Source organism: Urocampus carinirostris, chromosome 6 (genome assembly GCF_059441175.1).
Source record: "Urocampus carinirostris isolate Australia breed hairy pipefish chromosome 6, RoL_Ucar_1.0, whole genome shotgun sequence".
NCBI classification, from domain to species: Eukaryota; Metazoa; Chordata; class Actinopteri; order Syngnathiformes; family Syngnathidae; genus Urocampus; species Urocampus carinirostris.
The window spans coordinates 2,832,020-2,853,741 of NC_142354.1; the positions used below are offsets into that span (position 1 = coordinate 2,832,020).

Sequence of the window (21,722 nt, forward strand, 5' to 3'; positions counted from 1 at the left end):
TTTCGTTTTTCGGACTCAGGAGCTTTCCTATAAAAACACTCTATTCTCCCAGGCCAGAACAACTTTGGCCAGGATCGGAATCAATCACAAGCAATCAGGTAGGTCACTCTACAGGTAAAGATACCCCCCAAAAATGGACTCAGCACTTTTGGCTTTACTGACTCAGCAGTTTTTTCTAAAAGATGTTTTCTTCTTACAGGCTAACACTACACACAATTTTAACACAGTGTTTGCAGACAATTAGAAGGGTTGATGTGAAAAATGCCTAAAAAGTACATTTAGGTAGGCTTTTGGTCACAGCATTTTTTTCTCAGGAATGACATTGAATAACAATGCCATCTTTTACAGGCAATCAATTACCGTATTTTCCGCAATATAAGGCGCACCGGGTTATAGGGCGCACCCCGAAAAAATAGTTTTTGGTCCTATTTTTGACATACATAAGACGCACCGGATTATAAGGCGTTACAATGGGAACGTCGACAAAACAGTCAGATAGTTCAGTCAAATTTATTACCCCCTTAACATTTCGAAAGCTTGCAAAGACGCAAATACGTGTCGAGAACACGTGCGGATGCGGTGTCCGTACGATGTCACTCAAATGCATCGTTCCATCATTCGGAAGGTTAAAGTCTTGGGATTCAAGAAATGGCAACCATTCCTTAGTTTCTATTTTCTTTTTCGCTCGCAACTTTACTGTGCATATGACAATAAACACTTGGAATTGAGTTTAATTTAAAAATAGACACTCCATTCCATCCATTATCTGCACCGCTTATCACAGAAACATCGAGTTCAGTCTGAAACAAGATACAGGGATAATAAATAGCCGAAGTCGTTGTGTTCATAATAATGTGCAGCCAATGTCCTCTTATATCCGTGAGTGCAGTAAATCCAGGAGAATAAAATATTTAAAAATACAGAATAGTAAAAAATGCATTCTGTATGCCATCAACCACGTGCTATACACATTCATCTTTTTCGGCCAATTGCAGGCTTTGTTTTGCCGTCTAAGCCTATGCCAGCCTGTAAATGATAAAAAGGATCGGCCCCTTGACCTCCGAATAACTTTAGCCAATGGTGATCGATTCAACTGATGATTGACACATCCTTTTCGGCCAATTACAGGCTTTGTTTTGCCGTTCAAGCCTATGCCAGCCTGTAAATGATAAAAAGGATCCGCCCCTTGACCTCCGAAAAACTTTAGCCAATAGTGATCGATTCAAATGATGATTGACACATTGGTTAGCCAATGAAACGCCGTTAAATAAATCCCAGCATACACCGCGGACTACTTGGCGTTCGGGGGAAAATCTAGTCGGCGGCTGCAAGTTAGTTGGAAGACTTTGCGACTTAATGTTGATCCATAAATAAGGCGCACTGTTCTATAAGGCGCATGGTCAGCTTTTGAAAAAAATAAAGGCTTTTAGGTGCGCCTTATAGTGCGGAAAATAAGGTAGTTTATCCCATACGTAAAAACTGTACAAAAAAGCTGACTCAGCATTTTTGTTTTTTGCTGTCTCAGCAGCTTTCCAAGAAAGGCATTCTTCTTTCTCGGGCCAGAACAGGTTTGCCGAGTATCACAATCCTTTACAAGCAATCAGATCAATCATGAGGTGAGTGACCCAGCGAAAAGGGGAAATGCAACCCAAAAATGAATTCGCTTCTCAACGCAGGTGATGCTCTAATAGCGCGCAGCCATTATGGTTTATCTTATTTTTCTGTTTTGTGTAAATATTTTGTGTTTATCCTGGAGTGGCATGTCTAATCTCATTGCAAACTACGTTTACTATCTTGTTATCAAATAACAATAAAGACGATTCAATGCAATTAAATACAAGCTAGTATCAACTACCAAAGCAGTAATACAATGTAATTAATGCTAACTACTAATTACTCTCCCACTGATGCGTTTCGAATGTGAACTCGAGACTTTTGTCTGCTCCCTCTAATTTTGACGTCACCATTTCTTTGTTGTTTTATTGCTTTTCATGTCGCCTTGTCTTTGATTTTGTTTTTCTATTGACTTGTTATTCTCTGTCCATTTTAATTTCATTTCTTTCCCCTTCTTAACTCTTTTAACAGTTTCTTTTCAGCGGTGTTGGGAGTAATGTGTTCTTTTGTAACGTGTTTCTTCGAATACTTTTCTCTAATGGTTACTAACAAAAAGAGGATCGTAAATCACGTCTACTGCAACTTGGCAGTTTTTTCCTCTTGAGTAACATAAAACCGTCATTCGGCAACAGCACAATGTTAAACACATCATTTTGGTAAGGCTGTTTATATCTGCCTACAAAATACAACTGAGCACAGTTACAGTAACAGTCTTTAGAACAGAGAACAAGATCATGTAATTTCTCCCTATTGATATTCTCCTTACCGTTTACACTTGCATCCAAGCAATATTTACAACTATAAAATAAAATATTGAAATTAGGGGTTCAGTATAAATGCGCATAATCGGTTGTGTGTCACCAGTAGCGGATGTTAGGCAATGCATGGGGAGGAGGGGGTGGATTATACAGGAACAACCAACCAACTGGAAAAATATGAGGCAAACGTTCCAACATAATTTATGGTAAAAGTGTCCTCAAATTTGGTCTTTTTATCCGTAATTTTATTTTTTACAATATGTCAACCCTTGAGAAAACAAAATGTCGTGGACAGTACCCAGATAGGGAGAGGAAATATTCGAGTGGTTTGAAGACAAAATGGCTATGGAGTGTCTCGGCTAAGTGTTCAATTGCAAGCTCTCAAAATTGCTCAAGCCAAGAATTTTGAAGGCTTCACTGTATCCACAGGTTGGTGTACACGTATTATTCTATTTCTTTAAATATGTGGCTATTTTAAAGCAGTTTTAGGGGGTCAGCTTTGTAACTAGAAAATACTGTAATGATTTGGCACGTCACCTTCCCACAGAGGGCTCCAACCAGGTTTGGCACTGGGCACGTGTGTGTCCATTTTCCCTTTGACTGACGTGGATTACCCATAGTCTTTATAATGACTGTTTGGACAGCACACTGGGTGGGATTATTGCCATTCACAGGCCACTTCTATCCAGAATTGTTTTATGCAGGGCTGCAACAACTAATCAATACAATCGATTAAAATTGATTATTAAAAGCCTTGGCAACTAATTTATTCATCGATTCATTGTGTCGTGCGATTTATAAGCTTCTAAGATGTTAAATCAATGCAAAAGTGACGCTCAGGGTTGTATACAAGTATCTTGCATTTTTGAAAATCTTTTTTATCGTACATTGGATCATTAAAAACAAAAATGGCAAGAATTTGTCATAAACTACAAAATTAACAATTATTAAAGGAACAGAAAGTGCTGCAAAAATACATATAGCAAAACTGAAAATAAACTAATAAAATAAATAAATTAAAACAAGAAATAAGAACGATGACATGTTTAACTAGACACATGGGGCAGATTCTTAAACGTATATAATTTTCACATTTGAAATGTTCATTATATTTAAAGATTCGACCCAAAAAAAATAAAAATAAAAAATTGGTAAAGATGTTGGTATACATTTTTGATATTTTTGGCAGATGAAAATCATGCTACACATAAAATGAAATGAAGAGTTTTTTTTTATTTATTAGTTTTTGCTTTGGATGATAAGTCCAAATTTAATATGATCTCTGGATAAGTTGGTTGGAAAATGGTATCTTACATATTTGAAGGTCTGCAAGCATATTTATTTTTGTTTATTGTTATAATTTTTTTAACAAACACTTGTTTTTTTATTTTTTTGTATTATAGAATATTCTGTTGTTTTGTGCAGTATTTTCTCATCTGTCCCTAAGGGCCCGGTCACCAAGCCTTTCACGGGCGTATCGAGGCTGAATCACGGCCAGAAATTTCTGCCCGTGAAGCAGACGATGTTGGACGCTTTGAGATCGCCATATAGACGAGATACAGCAGTGCTTTACACGCGGTCGGAAATTCACATGCGGTTGGCCGCGCGAAAAAGTTTTGCGCTGCTCAAAACTTTAGACCACGTGTTAACCGCGGGCGGCACACGAGGTAATGACGCGGAAATGACGCGGAACGACGTGCTCTGGCCGCGGCCAGGGCGTGGTTACACATGGGTAGGACGCGAAATTTCAGCGCGTAATCGTGGGTGGAGCACGGTCATAGCATGTTCTGCGCCTGTATCGCGGCGTTATTACGTGAAATTAGCGTGTTACGCGTGTGACGGTCAAACGCCTTTCTCCGCGTATATACAGCGCGATTTGCAGAGCACACGTCCGTTGTGCTCGAGACGTCAAGGGGTGGACATGGATCCCCGTCAACGTAGTGACCTCGTCTTAATCCATTTTTATTTCTTGACATTTCTTTTCATTTCATAACAAGATAATAAAATAAAAATGAAAAACTATTACAATAATAACATATTGGCTTCTTCGGTGCCATAGCTTGAAATCTTGATCTTCACGGGACTGTGTCTTGAGCGGTTATGATTTCTACAGCCCGGTGTTATGCCAAGAAATGCATCCCTGCCGAGATTTGCATCCCCTCGCTACTACAACCACTTTTACCTCGTTTTATCTCACTTTTAGGGAATGTAATGGTGAACATATAACCAAATCCACTTCGTCTTGCATTTGTTGGGAATGTAATACAACATAAACCATTCCGTCTTTGTTTTTGTTGTGAACGTAATCGAACGGTAATGCACACCGTATATAAATCACTTTTGAGAACTGTTATGCACTCTACCGTAAAGCTTATTATGCAGAAATAAGCTTTATGGTAGAGTGCATAACAGTTTCAATACGAGCGATTTGAATAGAAAAAGGCAAAATAAACATGTTACCTGCTCAAAAGTGATTTGTATACGGCGTGCATTACCGTTCGATTACATTCACAACAAATACAAAGACGGAATGGTTTAAGTTGTATTACATTCAAAACAAATGCAAAACGAAGTGGTTTTGGTTATATGTTCGCCATTAAATTCCCTAAAAGTGATATAAAAGTGAGATAAAATGAGGTAAAAGTGGTTGTAGTGGCGAGGGGATGCAAATCTCGGCAAGGATGCATTTCTCGGCATAACGCCGGCTCGGCAGCTTTTATACCCGTGGTCCACACGAGAAAATGACGCGGAAATGACGCGATGAGGAAGCGGAACAGTCGCCGGCGTCTGTTTTGCGGGCATACCACCGATGAACAGCGGGTTGGCCAATTTTGCGCTTTTTCCATCGCGGGCAACCACGGGCAAAAAAAAAAAAACGCAAAATTTTACTCGCGATACAGACGCAAACGGCTGTGTGACCGGGCCCTGACTGCAATATTGGAATAAAGAGGAGAAAATAAAAAATGTGTTTTTTAAAAAAATGTTGCATCGATTAATTGTATGTCTGGTTTATTTTTGTTTTTTTATGTGTCCGTTTTTGCTAGTAAAAAAACATCCATTGTTGAGCACATCTGCCTCTTTTCAAGCTTTGACGCATTTGGGTCCGCCTTTGCAAACATCACAGTAGCTTTCTGAAAATGCACTAATTTTCTGGTGCCAGTAACCTGGAAGGTAACTGAATTAATTTTTGAATGAAGTGACTAGTAACTGTCACAAACTACCCAACACTGTTCCAGGTAGTGCTAAACTTCAATTGTTGAAGGAAAAAGTCCAAGATGGCAAGCAGACCTCACATGTCCTCTGTAAGGGCATTCAAAGCAAATACGTGGCAAAGTCCCTCTCCCTGGGGGGTGGGAGCATCGCACTGCAACTTCAATGGCCTCAAAAAAGCCAAAGCGTGCCAGATGTCTTCTTTTCGTGACTGGTTGTGAGCAGACAAAACCACACCAGCGATTTTCATACGGCTACAAAACGGCACATAGACCGAGGATGCTGCTTGTGCGTCATAGATTGTCTCCCTCAGTTCCTGGAATGCCCGTTTGAAAGCACATTTGATTTCATCCGTATTGCACTTTATGACCATGACCAATGTCCCATGTAAGCTTCCACGAGTCTGAGCAATCACACAAAGTCTGAGCAACATCAACCCTGCACGTTGCCACTAAATCATTAGCAAATATGTCCAAAATCTGACCTCAAATCAAGTTACTGTACATTTGCTGATTTTCCAGCACAATAGTTATTTTTATTTTTTTTATGAATTCACTCATGTAATATTGGAAAAGGGCTAACCACTCTCCTGAGACAGCCCTGATTAAGGTAACCAATGATCTTCTACTGGTAACTCTTGCTGCGGCTGGACCTTAGTGCTGTGGACCGTAATATCTTACTAGAACGGTCGGAAAAATGGATTGGTCTCTTAGGAACCGTCCTCTTATGGTTCAGATCCTACCTCTCAGATAGGACGCACTGTGTTAAATATGGTGAAATGACATCTGAGCCTTTTACTGTTACCTGTGATGTTCTGCAGAGTTCAGTACCCCCTTCTTTTCAGCATTTACATGCTTCCATTAGGTTATATCATTCGCAAGTATAATATCAATTTCCATTGCTACGCAGATGACACTCAACTATGTCTTCCGATGGAGGAATCTGCCATACTAAACTGTGGAGATTTGGAGGCCTGCCTCACTGAGATAAAAGAATAGCTGTCTCTCAACTTCCTGCGCCTTAACTCTGAAAAGACCGAAATGTTAGTTATTGGTCCATCTAAATGCAGTGACTTGTTCTCAAAACCTGCTCTGAACATTATATCACCCACAGTGACTCAGTCAAAAAATTAGGTTTCATATTTGACCCTGATCTGTCCTTTCAAACACACGTTAAGAATATTACTCGAACAGCTTTTCTCCATCTTCGCAACATTGCTAAAATTCGCCCCATGCTGTCTCAGTCGGATGCGGCGATTATAATTCATGCGTTTGTTACCTCCCACCTCGATTACTGTAATGTACTACTCTCCGGTCTCCCGAAGTCCAAAATCAAGAGCCTTTAGCTGGTACAAAATGCTGCAGCGAGGCTTTTAACTAAGACAAGAAAGTTTGATCACATTACCCCGATTTCAGCTAACCTGCATTGGCTCCCTGTTAGCTTAATATGTGATTTTAAGGTTCTGTTGGTCGTATACAAAATCGTCCATAGACTTGCTCCCTCATATTTTTCAGATTTAATTTCCCACTATGTTCCGGTCCAGAGCCTTCGCTCTGAAAATGCTGGTCTACTAGTGATCGCAAGAGTCAAGAAGAGGTCCGCAGGTTCGAGAGCGTTCTACATTCGGGCCCCGGTGCTGTTGAATGCTCTTCCCCCTGAGATTCGATCTGCAACATCAGTGGAAATGCTTAAATCCAAGCTTAAAACACACTTCTATTCTATAACATGTGAATAACATATTTTTTATCGTGACAATATCTGTGTATTATTTACCCTTATGTAGGTTTAAGATCAGCGGATGGTGTCATAATAGTCTGTAGTTTGCAATATACTGTGGTCTGTGCAGCCCTTTGAGACTCTTTGTGATTAAGGGCTATACAAACGAACATGACTTGAGTTGACTTGAAAAGTCTCATGGCCCACGCACTTCAGTTGTTTTTACAACAACTATTACATGAGATTTCAGTTTTTAAAATAATACTAACGTTTTATGGATTTATTTAATTGGTTGTACTAAACAAAACTGTATTTAATCACACTTTTTAGTGGAAGTACAATGTTGGCAAAAACATTGACAGTTACATTCAAATAATTTGCAAGCTATTTGAACGTTACAAAGTCAAGTCAAGTCAAGTCATTTTTAAGATTACTTTTAAGATACCCCACAAAACGTACTTTTTCCTTTTTTCTTCTTCATTTTTTTCACCCTTTCTTCTTAAATTTTTTTCTTCTTTTTCCTAGCCTTTATATTGTTTTTTTTCTTGCCTTTCTTCTTTTTTTCTCTAGTTTCCCTATTTATTATACTTTACTTCCCTTTCTCCTTTCCTTAACTTTTTACGTCTTTTCCCCCTGCGTTTTGCTTTTTTCAGCCTGAACACGACAAATTAACGTGATTTGCAGGACCAAACCCAAAGCAAACCTGAACTTTCATATTTTATTTGTAAGGACTCGGTAAGAGTAAAGATGATTTATGATAACAAGGCGGCAGTAACCAGAGAGTTCGCAGGTTCGATTCCTGGCTTTTCAGAGTTAAACGTCGAAGTGTTCTTGGGCAAGACACGGAACTCCTATTGCCTCTAACATGGAGGTAGGGGCCTTGCATGGCTGACTCTACTATCGATGTGTGAGTGTGTGTGTATAGGTTAAGTGTGAAGTGCATTGTAAAGCACTTTGGAGGTCCTCAGTGACTGGTTAAAGCACTTTCAATGCAGAAATAAAAATTTTTTAAAATGTAAGCCCGTCTTTTGTAGCAAAATCAATGTTAAACCATACCGTATAAACATTTGCATCTTTTAGATTTCTTTCTCTGCAGAGTTCCGACAATTTTCCATTATTGAAAGATTTTTATTACAATTTGACCGGAACATTTTAAGGTCGTCTTTCATTTTGATAGGTTAAAAATTGGGCCATAACCCACAACAGCAGTGTGTGCTTAAGAATCTACCACTCTAAGAGAGTAAAAGATTAAGACACAAAAAATAACAATGTCAGGTAGATTAGAAACAGGGAGGAGTACTATGAATTGACATTGCAAGAGTTTAGTACAGTACATGTTGTCATGATACGACTTCTGTTTTTTTGTGGAGCACATTCTCTTGTGGCCCAAACAACTCACGGCCTCCAAACAACACACCGCACTTTTGTTTTTAGCTAGGAAAAAAAAAAAATCAGTGAAAGAGATGCCCTGCCCAACCTGAATGTAATGATTGACATTTTGGGCCCAACCAGACCAAAATCCCTGTCAGGTTCGGACACAGGTTGGGCTTAAGGTCTTACCTATATTCTGTTTGCATACCGTACCTGTCAACCTGTCAATTGCAATTACCATAATTAACTGATAAAAAACCTGACAAACACAGCACGGCACCGATTTACTCTTGGCAAGACTCACTATTATAGAAAACCGCGACGATATTAGCAAATTACGATGATGTTGTCGACTGCTATCAGTGACTGAGACGATCCAGATTAGAGCCGAAATGGGCAAAACAAGATCAGTCTGACAAAAACAAACATTTTAACAAATATTATTTTCTCATCGAAAAATTGTTATACACAGTAAACAAATTGAAAAGATCAAAAATATATACAATATGGGGAAATGAGATGTTTTTGTGCCCCAACCAATTTTCCCATTTTAATGCACTTGCTCTTGATAAGTTGGTTAAAACAGTGCTTTTCATTTATATTAGGCCGTCAGAAAAAAATATTTTCCACCCTGTTTTTGTCTGTTCAACCCTGTTATTGTCAGCTCCACTCTGTTTGGTAAGATTTATTTTTAGAATATAGATTAACAAAAACATTGAACTGCAAATATGTTTCGTGTCATGTTGAGAAGAGAAGAACATTAAATGCACTCATTGATGCCAGTGTTTTAAAATGCCATTATTTTTCATGCTTTCTGTTATGCTGGGTTTAGTATATTATAATACAGACATATGCTTTTCTTAACCAAATAATCTTTTACAGTTTCAAGAATAAAACATATTGTCATTACTAAAGGGACATACTCCTTCTTTTTAAAAAAAGTCATTATAAATAAATATTTACATGTTTAATTTTTTGTGGTCTACATGTAAATGCCCTTAACAGGGTGGAAAATATTCAGAGACACTGTTTAAGAAAACAAGCTGATATCATAATCGCATCCATCCCTGAACTTGGCCACTATGTATTGCTTAGTGTTAAACATATTAGTGTTGTAATGAAACATAGGATTTTTTTTCTCCAAAAATCATTACATCAAGTTATTGCTGCAAACTAAGAATCACCCAAATATATAGCAGCTGTAGCGGCAGTAAATGTTCAATAGCCATCAACATTTTATTAAGGGTTGGGTTGATTCAGACACAGCACTACTGATAGCCTAGGTGTGAAATGCACGGCCCGTCACAGCACGATTCCCTGTGTTGACCTTTCCAGCCTGTCCTGGAGTTTGATGCTTCCTTGGCTTTTGGCATTTCCTTGTTGTCATTTAACACAAAAGCAAGAAATCATAACTATTCATCTATTATTATTCATAGTCCCAAAGGTGAGAACCACCAGGAAAAGTATGTGTGTGTCTGTGTGTGGAGTCAATCTTTGGACATATTTACAAGACAAGATCAAACAATGTCCAAATATTCACGTGTTTAAATTTAAATACAAAAAAAACATTACTGGCGGAATACAGAGATGAAGAAAATGGGTGACACGAGAGATTGGGAATAGTGCGTCTAGAACTATAATTAACTTTGTGTTATTGTTGCTGTTGTTATACCATAACTGTTATTATTGATATTATTACTATTGTTGTTATATCATTGGTGTATTTAATAGGGAGGATGATGGGTTAGGGAATACAAGCATTTGCTTCTTACCCCTTTTCGAACATATTACGTAACATTATTTTGTTTTTGAGTTATTGTTTTGTTCTGTTTTTTATTTTATGTTCGAATAAAGTTTTCATTCATTCATTCATTATGTACTGGTAATGGACAAGTCCAAATCTCAGACATGAAGTACCATTGAGGACTGTTGGTTTCACTGGCTGAATGTGAAATCGAGAAAAATGTGACGAGCCTGCTCTAGTTTGGTACGAGACAAGGCAAGTAATTTGCCCCACGTGTTTTTGTCTCGTATTGTCGCCATTCCAACAAGCGCCCCTAGGATGTGGAACAGGACCATTGCCTAAAAGTCATGTGACTGCTGAGGAACCAGCGGGAATTTCCACACGTTGTTATTAAGTGTGGAAACCCGCGTGTTGCTCCTTTGGAATCTCGCGTGATCTTTTGTCACAACTCTGGAATGGTTTTATGAGCACAGCTGTGTTCATCTGGAATACAAAAGCCTGTGCAGCCTATGCCAAATTCTTTGTTTCATTTTTTTGTAATTTCATATTTGTTCTTAAAGTCAGGTCAAGACATATTTGTTTGTATAGCCCTTAGACAAGAAGTCTCAAAGGGCTGCACAGACCACAGACCGTTACAGACTATTTTTAGACCATCCCCTGATCTTAATCCTGCATAAGGACAAGGAAAAACTCAAAACCTCAGCATTAGGGAAATATAAAAAAAAGATAAATGTATTCTCAAATTACAAAACGATTTCAAATTATAAAACAGTTATAATACAATTTATCAGTATATTCCATTTATTTTCCGATATATTGCATTTTGAAGACAGCCAGTCTCGTCTTTGACTTCCTGAGCAGTAACGTCATGTGAAGAACAACAGCACCCTATTAACCCAGTCACCATAATGGTTCAAGTGTTAATTTGTTGATAAGGTTACGCGTGTTTCAAGCAAAGTCTTGGTCATTTTTGAGGAAACTTCCTAGGCGTCGTGTCGCAGGTTGATGCAGTAATGGTACAACAGAGGCCAAGCAGCCAAAAATGAACTAGGTGGGAAAAAACACACATAGCGCTAACAGGGGCTAACCTGGAACAATCAACGAAAGACGGCTAAAGCGTTGGCAGAAATTTGCAAGGTTGACTAACCAAAAAGCATGCAGTGAGCAGACAAGCTAACCGGGAACCAACAACAAAAAAACAGTCACTGATGCTGATACCCCGTAAATGAATGGGAGTGTAATTGAGAAAACATCTGACCTAATGAACACCTCCTCTTCATCCTGCACCTCCTGGTCTCGCTTTGCACGGGGCATGGAGTCCGGTCAGGCTCTGCGCTGCCCCGCGTCCGACTCTGCGTTCCCCACCTGAAGCCGCAGGGCGCGCCACCTTGGAGACAAATGCTCCATATGCTCCATTCGGTCAGTGGGGCCAGATGGCACTCGTCTGAAACGTCAGTAATCGCGATTAGTCTGCGTTAGGGATTTGCCATAGAACAAACGAAGAGGCTAAAGGACTACCCAGCAAAATCTGGTGAAAAGGATGTTGAAAATGTAATACCCTCATGAATGAGTGGGAGAACATTATTCTATTTTGAAAAGGTCAACAATTTATATTGTTTTATGTATTTATCTGCATGGTTGAAATGGTCGTGATGCAGTGTGTTGTCATTGGGGTAGGAACCTTTGAGACAAATCTGTTCACAGGTGTGCTTTACCCACATCAGATCAGTTAATGGATTCGAGAAGAGTGGTTCACACTGACTCATTTCAACACATAACCTCTTTAGTTTACATGTTTGTCTGTTGTTTTAACTCTAACAATTTACATCGTAAGTAATGGACGTAGCATTATACCTTAAGCGTCAAGAATTAGTGCTTTATTTTTCATTAACACGTCTATATTTGATTGAAAAGTTGAAAATACGTCTTAGAATAAGTATTTGGAAATCAATTTGGACCATAGTGGATTAGGTAAATAGGACAATGACGATTTTTGCACAAAATTTGGACCAAATTGGATCAGCTAAACACGATTTAATTTTGAGACTAAAGTTTGAAATAGACCCAATTTGATTTAAACCCAAATCCTATGTGCAAAGCTGAGAAGAAATCTTAAAACAACTATTTAGGACAAAGGTATGACCATATGGACAAGCTAAACACAATTTAAGAGTCCTTTTTTTAACTAAAGTTTAAAACAGACCTGATTAGGATAAACCCCAAACCCAACATCCAAAAGACATATAGTACTGGGTAAGCTAGTCCTTATAATTGGCTGTAATTGACAAACGTACCTTCAGATTGATTTATTTTCAAACAAGTTTTATTTTCAAACAAAAAAAAAATTCTTTTGAAAAACTAATTCTATAGGGATCACAGTCATATTGTGATAGTATCATATAATCTTGCGCACAATTTACAAATTATTAACAATTCTTCATTTTCCAGTTTACAAGGCAAACCCAAAACCCCAAGTTGACCAGAAATTTGAACGTCTACATTACAATCCGGTGCGTCTTACATGCGAATGAAATTCGAAACGCGCTACCTTATTTGTGCAGTCACATCAGAGTTAAATATCATCGCTGACTCCACTTTATATTAGGTACGGTAGGAAGGGTGCACAAACTGGACAGCAATGGTAAGAGCACGGATTTCTAACAACAGTTTATGTATGGTTGTCTACAATGCAATGGAAATCAAACCTGAATTGCGATGGGGGGAGCGCTAAATTCTATCCACTAGACAGCTACAAATACAAATGTCACATGAGAGGCATACGCATATTATTTAATCACACACACACACACACATAAATATATATATTTACTTTTTCTCAGCTCAAATTAAGCACTAAAGGGGCAAACTCTTTGAATACGTGTGACCATGCGTTTATTTATATATTCCAGGACTACTGAATTACTTTCCATTATGCCATTCTTTTCATCCAGTTCAGAATGACTGGATTACTTCCACAATGCCCTTATCATCAGTCAGTTCAGAATCTGCTGGCTTCTTCATGACTTTGCGAGTCAGCTGTACAACAGACCAGTTTGATGTCGCTCAATATTCTCGTGGCTAATAAGGACAACAAGTATTTGGTACTGTGACTAGAAATGGTGTGATGATGAAATATGACTTAATGCCTTTTCGTTTGTTGTTGGTATCCCTATTGTGAGGTATCAGCACACCAATACCAGCCAGAGGGAACCATGGTACTGATTAGCTAATTGGGCACACCTTGTGCTCATTGAGTATTTAAAGGCAGCTGTGACAAACATTTAGCGTCCACCTAATATAAGAAATACTAGCAATGCCTTGTGTTGCATGTAAGACGTTGCAATAGACTTGAATAGACTTTGTTTTTTGCTACTGGCTTCCTACTTTCTTCCTCTTCTGAGCGCCTTATGTTCAACCTCCATTCCCCACCAGAACTCCACTTGTGTCCGCACGTGGATCCTGTCTTGCAAAACCCTAACACCTATTAGCCTGGTGGACAGGATCTGGCCCACTTCACGCCACAATCTTGTTTGCATTCCCATTGTATCCCAAAATGTTATGCAATTCTATGAAGTTGTAGGCAATTGTTATCAGGTGATGTACTGCAGTCGATCAATCAAAGCGCGGATACTATCTTTTTTTCTAGTGAAACCCTAGCCATTGCAGTTATTTTAATTCTATGCATCTTTTAGTCAAGTGTACCTTAGATATGGAAAAAAGTATCACAAAATATTATATTTGGGGGTGCGCCTTATAATCCGGTACACCTTCTAGTGCAAAAAATATTTGTTGGTAATCCATCAAATGCAGAGATGTTTTTTGAATCAGTAATGAGTGTTCGTCTTTCTCACCGAGGCATTGGTCGTTTTGCGTGAAAGTTCCGGCGGGACAGACGTTCATGCAGCTACCGTTGTAGAGCCGAAAGCCCGACTTGCATTGCGTACAAAAGTCCCGACCGAAGCAGTGCTCACAATTCGAAGAGCGACACTCTGCAACAAACACAGCAGGTCACAATGCCATTTTCTTGCAGTGTAGGTTTCTGGAATCGCTCCACAAATGGCCATTTCAAACTGTTGTTGATATGTAAATTGTGAATGGATTTCAGGACAGTTCCATTGAAAATAAAGATTTTATTTGGTTCAATTGAGTGGGATTTGTTTTGACATAGTAGATCTGTTTGACATTTTAATAGACTAATTAACAAAAGGAAACAACAATACCTATGCACACAAAAACAGCTGTACAATATAATACATAAACATAAGCTCAAAGGGAGAATACCAGGGGTGTCAAACTTATTTGAGCTTGAGGGGCACATGGTAGAAAAATAAATTTCACAGGGGCCAGACTAGTAGAAAGAGAAAGAGAAAAAGGAAGAATGAACAAAAGAAATAGACATAGTGAGAGAGAGGAAGACAGAGAGAGACATAAATAGACAAGAGAGAGAGAAAAAAGGACAGTGAAAAAAATGAAGGAGAGGGAGAAAAATAGAAGAAATGGAGAGAGACAGAATGAGAGACAAAAAAGAGCAGAGAGACAAAGAACTACAATTTGCTTTGTGAGTGTGGGCTTTGATGACATCCAGTGGACATATTTCCAACTTCAAGTCTTTTTTCTCTTGTGCATCTCACAGCGTTGTTCTGCAAGCCGGATTAAATCCCATGGCAGGCCTGATCCGGCCCCCGGATCGTATGTTTGGCACCACTGGAGTAGGGTGAAGCTTTTAAGTGCTCATTCCTATTTATTTTTTCCTTGCAGGGAAGACATTCCAAATAAAATCAAGAAAACTGAATTTCACCCCACAAAAAAGGAAATTGAGGACAAATCAAAGGAGACAAGAACAACTTTCTGACACTCGGCAAAATCTTTAACTATGGCTATAATTATTTACAAATGTTTTTTATTAGTTGTTTGCAGTGACTCTAATACTGAGGTTGAGAATCCCTTTTAAGAGTTTTGAAGGAAAAGGAAAAACCGTCCATGTCTGTATATCCATCCATCCATTTTCATCACCGCTTATCCTCAGTAGGGCCGTGGGGGGTGATGGAGCCCATCCCAGCTATCTTCAGGCAGTTGGCAGGAGACACCCTGAACTGGTTGCCAGCCAGTTGCAGGGAACACAGGGACAGAAAATTCGCTCGCTCATTCACACCTAGGGACAATTTAGACTGGCCAATTAACCTGACATGCATGTTTTTGGAATGTGGAAGGAAACCGGAGTGCCCGGAGAAAACTCACGCAAGCACGGGGAAAACATGAAAACTCTGCACAGGGAGACTGGTAGCTGGATTTGAACCCATAACCTCGGAACTGAGCCGCGGACGTGTTAGCCACTCAGCTGCCATGCTGCCATGTCTATAAAATAATTTAAAATGTATCAAAACTTATTACTTATACACAGTGTCTGAAATAACTTCTGTCCGGACGCTGCTTCTTTTATGTTGGGCGTACAACTTACAAAACGTCTCTGCCCGGTTGGCCGACAACTTTTTCAATTAAAAAAAAACAAAAACAAAAAAAATGTTTTTTTTTTGTTTTTTTTCCCAAATCAACCGTGCTTTATTCCGATTTCGAAATCTTCGTTCGGTTAGGAAATTTCGTTTCGTTTGGCAATTTGCATACTCTGCAGCCAATCAGAAGCCTGCATCGAATAACTTCGTGCTTCTGGACTTTCCTGTGCGTTATCAAGTCGTGCATTTACATATCATTTTCCAAAGTAGACGCACAGAGAACACAAGAAAAATGGATAAGTGGTTAGGAATCAAACCGAAACCTCAGCCCCAGAAGATTCAAAAGAAGCTAACAAAATTTATGACGCTACAAAACTTAAACGTACATTAAAAGCATCGTGAAAAGTGTTTATGTGGCTTGTAGCAGACGACGCAACACAAATATGCATGAAAAAAGATGAGTAAATACAGGTATATACTGATGGCAGATGGAACAGAGATGTCATATACATGCAATGAATGTTATAAGTAGATTTATAATAATTTTAAAGTGTTGTTTTGTTATATCTTCTGATTATCAATCTGAAATATTTTGCAACAATGTTTTTTGTTTTTGCAATTAGTCGTCTTATTGTGTTTCAAGTGGTGAAAAATGGGGCAGGCAAAGTTTATGGCTGGGCAAGCAACTTTTCAGAGTTGTCTACCCTGGTTTCTAACTTTTTGTCATGAGTTTCAGACACTATTATAAAGCAGGTTGAACAAAATAGGGTCATCCCTACAAAATCTGTTAACAGAAGAATCTCCCAACAAAATGATATTGTATTCGCCTCTACTAGTCTAAACACAGTGAGTTTCCTTTCCAGAATTTGAGTTAGGAAGCAATGCTTTTAGCTATCGCTCTCGTTTGTATAAACACAAATGGCTTGTACAGAAGACTTTGAGCCGATGTGTGTCGAAGCATTTCACACGCGTGTATGTAAACACTTGACATGTTTAAGAGAGGGGGGGGGCAGAGATGCACCTAGCACAATCTAGCTATGCAATTGGCAGTGTTGGGACTTACGCGTTACATAGGAATTTGTTACTTTAAGAATCTTGCAACTCTACCGTTGCCACTACATTGTGCGTTTCGCTGTTCCTCTGTAAATGCAGATCATGAATTACAGTGTCCTCTGCTAAAAACTCCTGCACCATTTACATTGTCACTCACAACCCTCGATCCACTGGCAACATTCTCTGACGGGTGGGCATGTTTTGATTTACCTACAAAGTACACGGAAATACAGTTATAGCCGCACCATATCAAGTTTCTCCTCATTCAGATATTCTTCCTATGGTACATACTTGCATCCAGATCGCATTTACATCCAATAGAAAAGAATACTGAAATCAGGCAGTCAGCCTCTATGCAAATATGTGGTTGTGTGTCATTGTAAAAGTGTGCTGAGTTTTGGTCTTCTTATTTTTAAAATTATTTTTTGAAATACACCATGCCTGGAGAAAAAAAGAAAACGTCTTGGACAATACCCAGGAACGAAGAAGGACACCTCTAAGTTGTTAACCGAGAGACAAAATGGATATGGAGTTTCTCGGCTATGTGTTCGTTTGCAATATTGTAAAAGCCAAAAATATGAAAGCTTCACTGCTTTTCACAGGTCAGTCTACTATTCATTTTATTATGCGCCTATTTTATAGCAGTTTTAGGGGGTCAGCGTCAATGCAAATACATACAGTATAGTACATTTCATATTTTTTAACTACTTAGTTTCAAAGTAACTACTTTTAATTTTCAGTAATCTGACGGGGTACTGAATTACTTTCTAAATGCAGTAACTAGTAACCGTAACTCATTAGTTTTTCATTTACAAGCCCAACACTGCCGGTTGGTCCGAACTTAAACATCAGCATGCTTGGGATAAGAATACGTTTCTGGATTCAGTAAACTCAAACTCAGTGACATATATTTGAATTTAAAAGCTGCTGCAAATTCACTAAATTCAACAAAAGCCTGCACTGATTCAAACCATAATCCCACTGAAGTCAAAGTGTCACATTATTGCATTTTACATCCTTAGTACTTTTAAAGAAACAAAACAAACTTCTTTAATTATAGGTCACATAAATAACAGCCTTATGGCGTTTGCGGTACAGTTCTGAGGTCATGAGATCGAACCTTCCTGCGCAGACTTTGCATGTTCTCCTCCAAAATTCCCAAAACATGCATGTTAGGTTAATTGGACAGTCCCTAGGTGTTGAATGAGCGAGCGAATTGTATGTCCCTGTGTGACCTGCAATTGGCTGGCAACCAGTTCAGGGTGTCCCCTGCCCGAAGATAGCTGGGATGGGCTCCAGCACCCGCGTGACCCTACTGAGGATAAGCGATGCAGATAGTGGATGGATGGATGGATAAATAACAGCCATAGACTTCTAATTTCATTAAATAAATTATTTTGTAAACGGAATAACAACTCATACTGCCAAATTGTGTTTTGCATTTGTGGCGTACGAGTGTAACCAGGGTTAAAATACCCAATTGTGTTTTTCCCACATTCCCACTAGCCCCTGAATGTGCCCTGACACATGACACAATTATTTAATCACAACTTCACCTTGCACTATATAAGCTGCTCTGGCTTTAGTCTCCAGTTTTCAGCAAGGGAAGATGACGAAAAAAGATTGGATTGCATTGGCAAGTCTTAGTATTTTTTGCACTTCACCAGCAAGACATTTATCCTACGCTTGAAGTGCAACAAAAACATAAAACAGTATACAATATAATGAAATAATAGTTAGAAGTATATAATATAAAGCAAGTTTAATATTAAATCTAACTCCCAAAACCCGAGACAATTGGTCAAGTAGACATTGGCAACTGAACTTAAAATATTTTCCCCACAACAAAAGTCAATAATAAACAATATAAAGTGAGTTTAATTCTAGCATTAATCACATTCAACCCAAATGAAAAGCTGCGACCCAAATCAAAGAGAAATTTTGGAAATGTATCCAAAAAAAAGTGCAGGTTTAAGCAGAGATAGTATAATATATTCACCTTTTTTTCACCTTAGAAAAAATCCAAAATTCAAGTACCGTATATAATCGCTTATAAGCCTACATTACATATAAGCGACCCCCTAAAACTGTCACGGTTGCCATGGCGCCCAGTTGGCCCTGCCCATGGACACCGGCTGAGACGCGTTGACTGATTGCTCCTTGGGAGTACTTAAACGCGGTGCTTTGAGCCGTTAGTTGTCTGAGCGTCTGTGAAACTTCTGCAAGACTCCTGTTAAACTCTGTGAAGTGACTAAGTTCTGTGAATTTGCCTGCGTTTGATCCTGTTTTATTTTTGGCCTGATTTGTTTGATTTTGACTACCGTATTTTACGCACTATAAGGCGCACCTAAAAGCCTTTATTTTTTTCAAAAGCTGACCATGCGCCTTATAATACAGTGCGCCTTATTTATGGATCAACATTAAGTTTTCCAACTAACTTGCAGCCGCCGACTAGATTTTCCCCCGAACGCCAAGTAGTACGCGGTGTATGCTGGGATTTATTTATCGGCGTTTCATTGGCTAACCAATGTGTCAATCATCATTTGAATCGATCACTATTGGCTAAAGTTATTCGGAGGTCAAGGGGCGGATCCTTTTTATCATTTACAGGCTGGCATTGGCTTAAACAGCAAAACAAAGCCTGCAATTTGCCGAAAAAGATGAATGCATATAGCACGTGGCTGACGGCACACAGAAAGCATTTTTTTCTATTCTGTATTCGTAAATATTTTATTCTCCTGGATTTACTGCACTCACGGATATAAGAGGACATTGGCTGCACATTATTATGAACACAACGAATTCGGTGAGCTACTCCGGGTTTTATATTGTCCCTGTATCTTGTTTCAGACTGAACTCGATGTTTCTGTGATAAGCGGTGCAGATAATGGATGGAATGGAGTGTCTATTTTTAAATTCAACTCAATTCCAAGTGTTTATTGTCATATGCACGGTAAAGTTGTGAGCGAAAAAGAAAATAGAAACTAAGGAATGTGTGGCATCTTGAATCCCAAGACTTTAACCTTCCGAATGATGGAACGATGCATTTGAGTGACATCGTACGGACACCGCATCTGCACGTGTTCTCGACACGTATTTGCAAGCTTTGGAAATGTTAAGGGGGTAATAAGTTTGACTGAACTATCTGACTGTTTTGTCGACGTTCCCATTGTAGCGCCTTATAATCCGGTGCGTCTTATGTATGTTAAAAATAGGACCAAAAACGTTTTTTTCGGGGTGCGCCCTATAACCCGGTGCGCCTTATAGTGCGGAAAATACGGTAAATATAGCACTTAAAATTTGTCTTCTTCACGTAGTTACTTAAGAGTTTCAAGGCTCATTTTGACCGTCAGTTTTGTCATAAATAATAGTTTCAAGGTGCGAGCAAAGTTATTTTCTAAAAATGTCCCCAAATTCTGCAAACGATGTGTTTACCTTTGGCTCTGACAGCACTGCGCTAGAGACAAAATGGAGTGCTTACGTTTTTTTGTATAGCTACACCCATTCCTACTGCTCACCCAATCAAATTTTTTGTGTGCTTTCAGTGGTGTTTTTAAATATTTAACATTTTCTCTGTGGGTTTTCATTCTAAAGTGTCTCAGCAGTACAGTACACATGAATTATTTAATAAGCTTCCTCATAAGGGATTCCTTAGCTACGTACAGCCAAAACGGGGTCTGTTGGTGTGAGACCTGACAACTGTAGTTAAAAATTTACTATATGTAGTGGACCGTACCAAGGTAGATTTCAGCATTGTTTTGGCTTTGAGTGTATTAGAATGAACCCCGCTCACGTCAAGGATTGGACCTGATGGGGAAAAAAATGTCTCAGCCAGAAGTACTTTTTGAATCCGACTATTTATTTTCTTCGATCTGTTTGTGGGCGCATTATGACCAACTGAACTGTTGAGTTTGTTGTGTAACCTATGATAATGCTAACATTTGTCCCCAAAATATTGTTACTGCTACACATGCATACTCAGGCAGCGGTTGACGTGGCGTCCCCTCTGTCCGAAGTAACCTTTGGGGCAGGCATGCAGGCAGATTCCGCGTTGGGACGTCCCGAATCGCCGCAGAAGCAGGAAAAGGCGATCGGCGCAGCGGACGCAGCCGTTCTCCACAGAACACTCCTTGCAGTTGGTGCAGTTCCCCAAAAAGTCTCGCTCGACTGGGCCCGTCACAAACATGAAAACAGAAAGAGGTACAAAGATGTGTTCAGATGACGAGTATGACGGTGATTTGAGCACATCCTTCCATGTCTACATTTCAGGCAACTTGCATCAGGTGCTTGGAACCTTTTTGAGCCCAAAACCATCAAAGCAAAAATATATGTATATTTTGGGAGAAAGCCACACCATCTATTTTAAGACAAATTGAAGCAAGGCCACCAAACCCACTCTCCAGACAAAATCTAATTCTTCAGCACATTTGAATTCACTGTGTGACATTTGATGATTTGATAAATTGTATCTATTAATATTGATGCTAGAACCTGTGTCCCATATCAATATCAATATACCACTTTAAATGTATCTCCCTTCTGCAGTTACTTAAGAATAATTTTGATTGTCATTATTGTCCTAAATAGCCAGCAACACCTAGAGGCAAATTCATTTACTGATTGCAGTAAAGAATAATTCGTTTCAATCCTAACGATTTTCAAAATTGAAGCTAGGAAAAACCGCTACACAAAGGTAATATTGACTCACTCATGATTGAATTTAATGCTGCTATGGCTAGTGTCCTGGATTCCTGGATTAAATCACGACCCAAAAGACGCACGCCTTGGTTTACTGAAAAAAAAAAA

At 39.0% G+C, this 21,722-nt stretch overlaps 1 protein-coding gene across 1 annotated transcript in view; it reads right to left on the reverse strand.

Moving 5' to 3' along the window:
• Positions 1 to 21,722, reverse strand: part of rspo4 (R-spondin 4) — a 42,532-nt gene that overhangs the window by 7,752 nt on the left and 13,058 nt on the right. The window contains exons 2-4 of the mRNA XM_088337472.1: positions 20,895 to 21,083; positions 14,265 to 14,402; positions 11,672 to 11,857 (exon numbers count right to left, since the gene is read on the reverse strand). Coding sequence (XP_088193598.1) covers positions 11,672 to 11,857; positions 14,265 to 14,402; positions 20,895 to 21,083 — 513 coding nt within the window. The remainder of the gene's footprint in view (positions 1 to 11,671; positions 11,858 to 14,264; positions 14,403 to 20,894; positions 21,084 to 21,722) is intronic.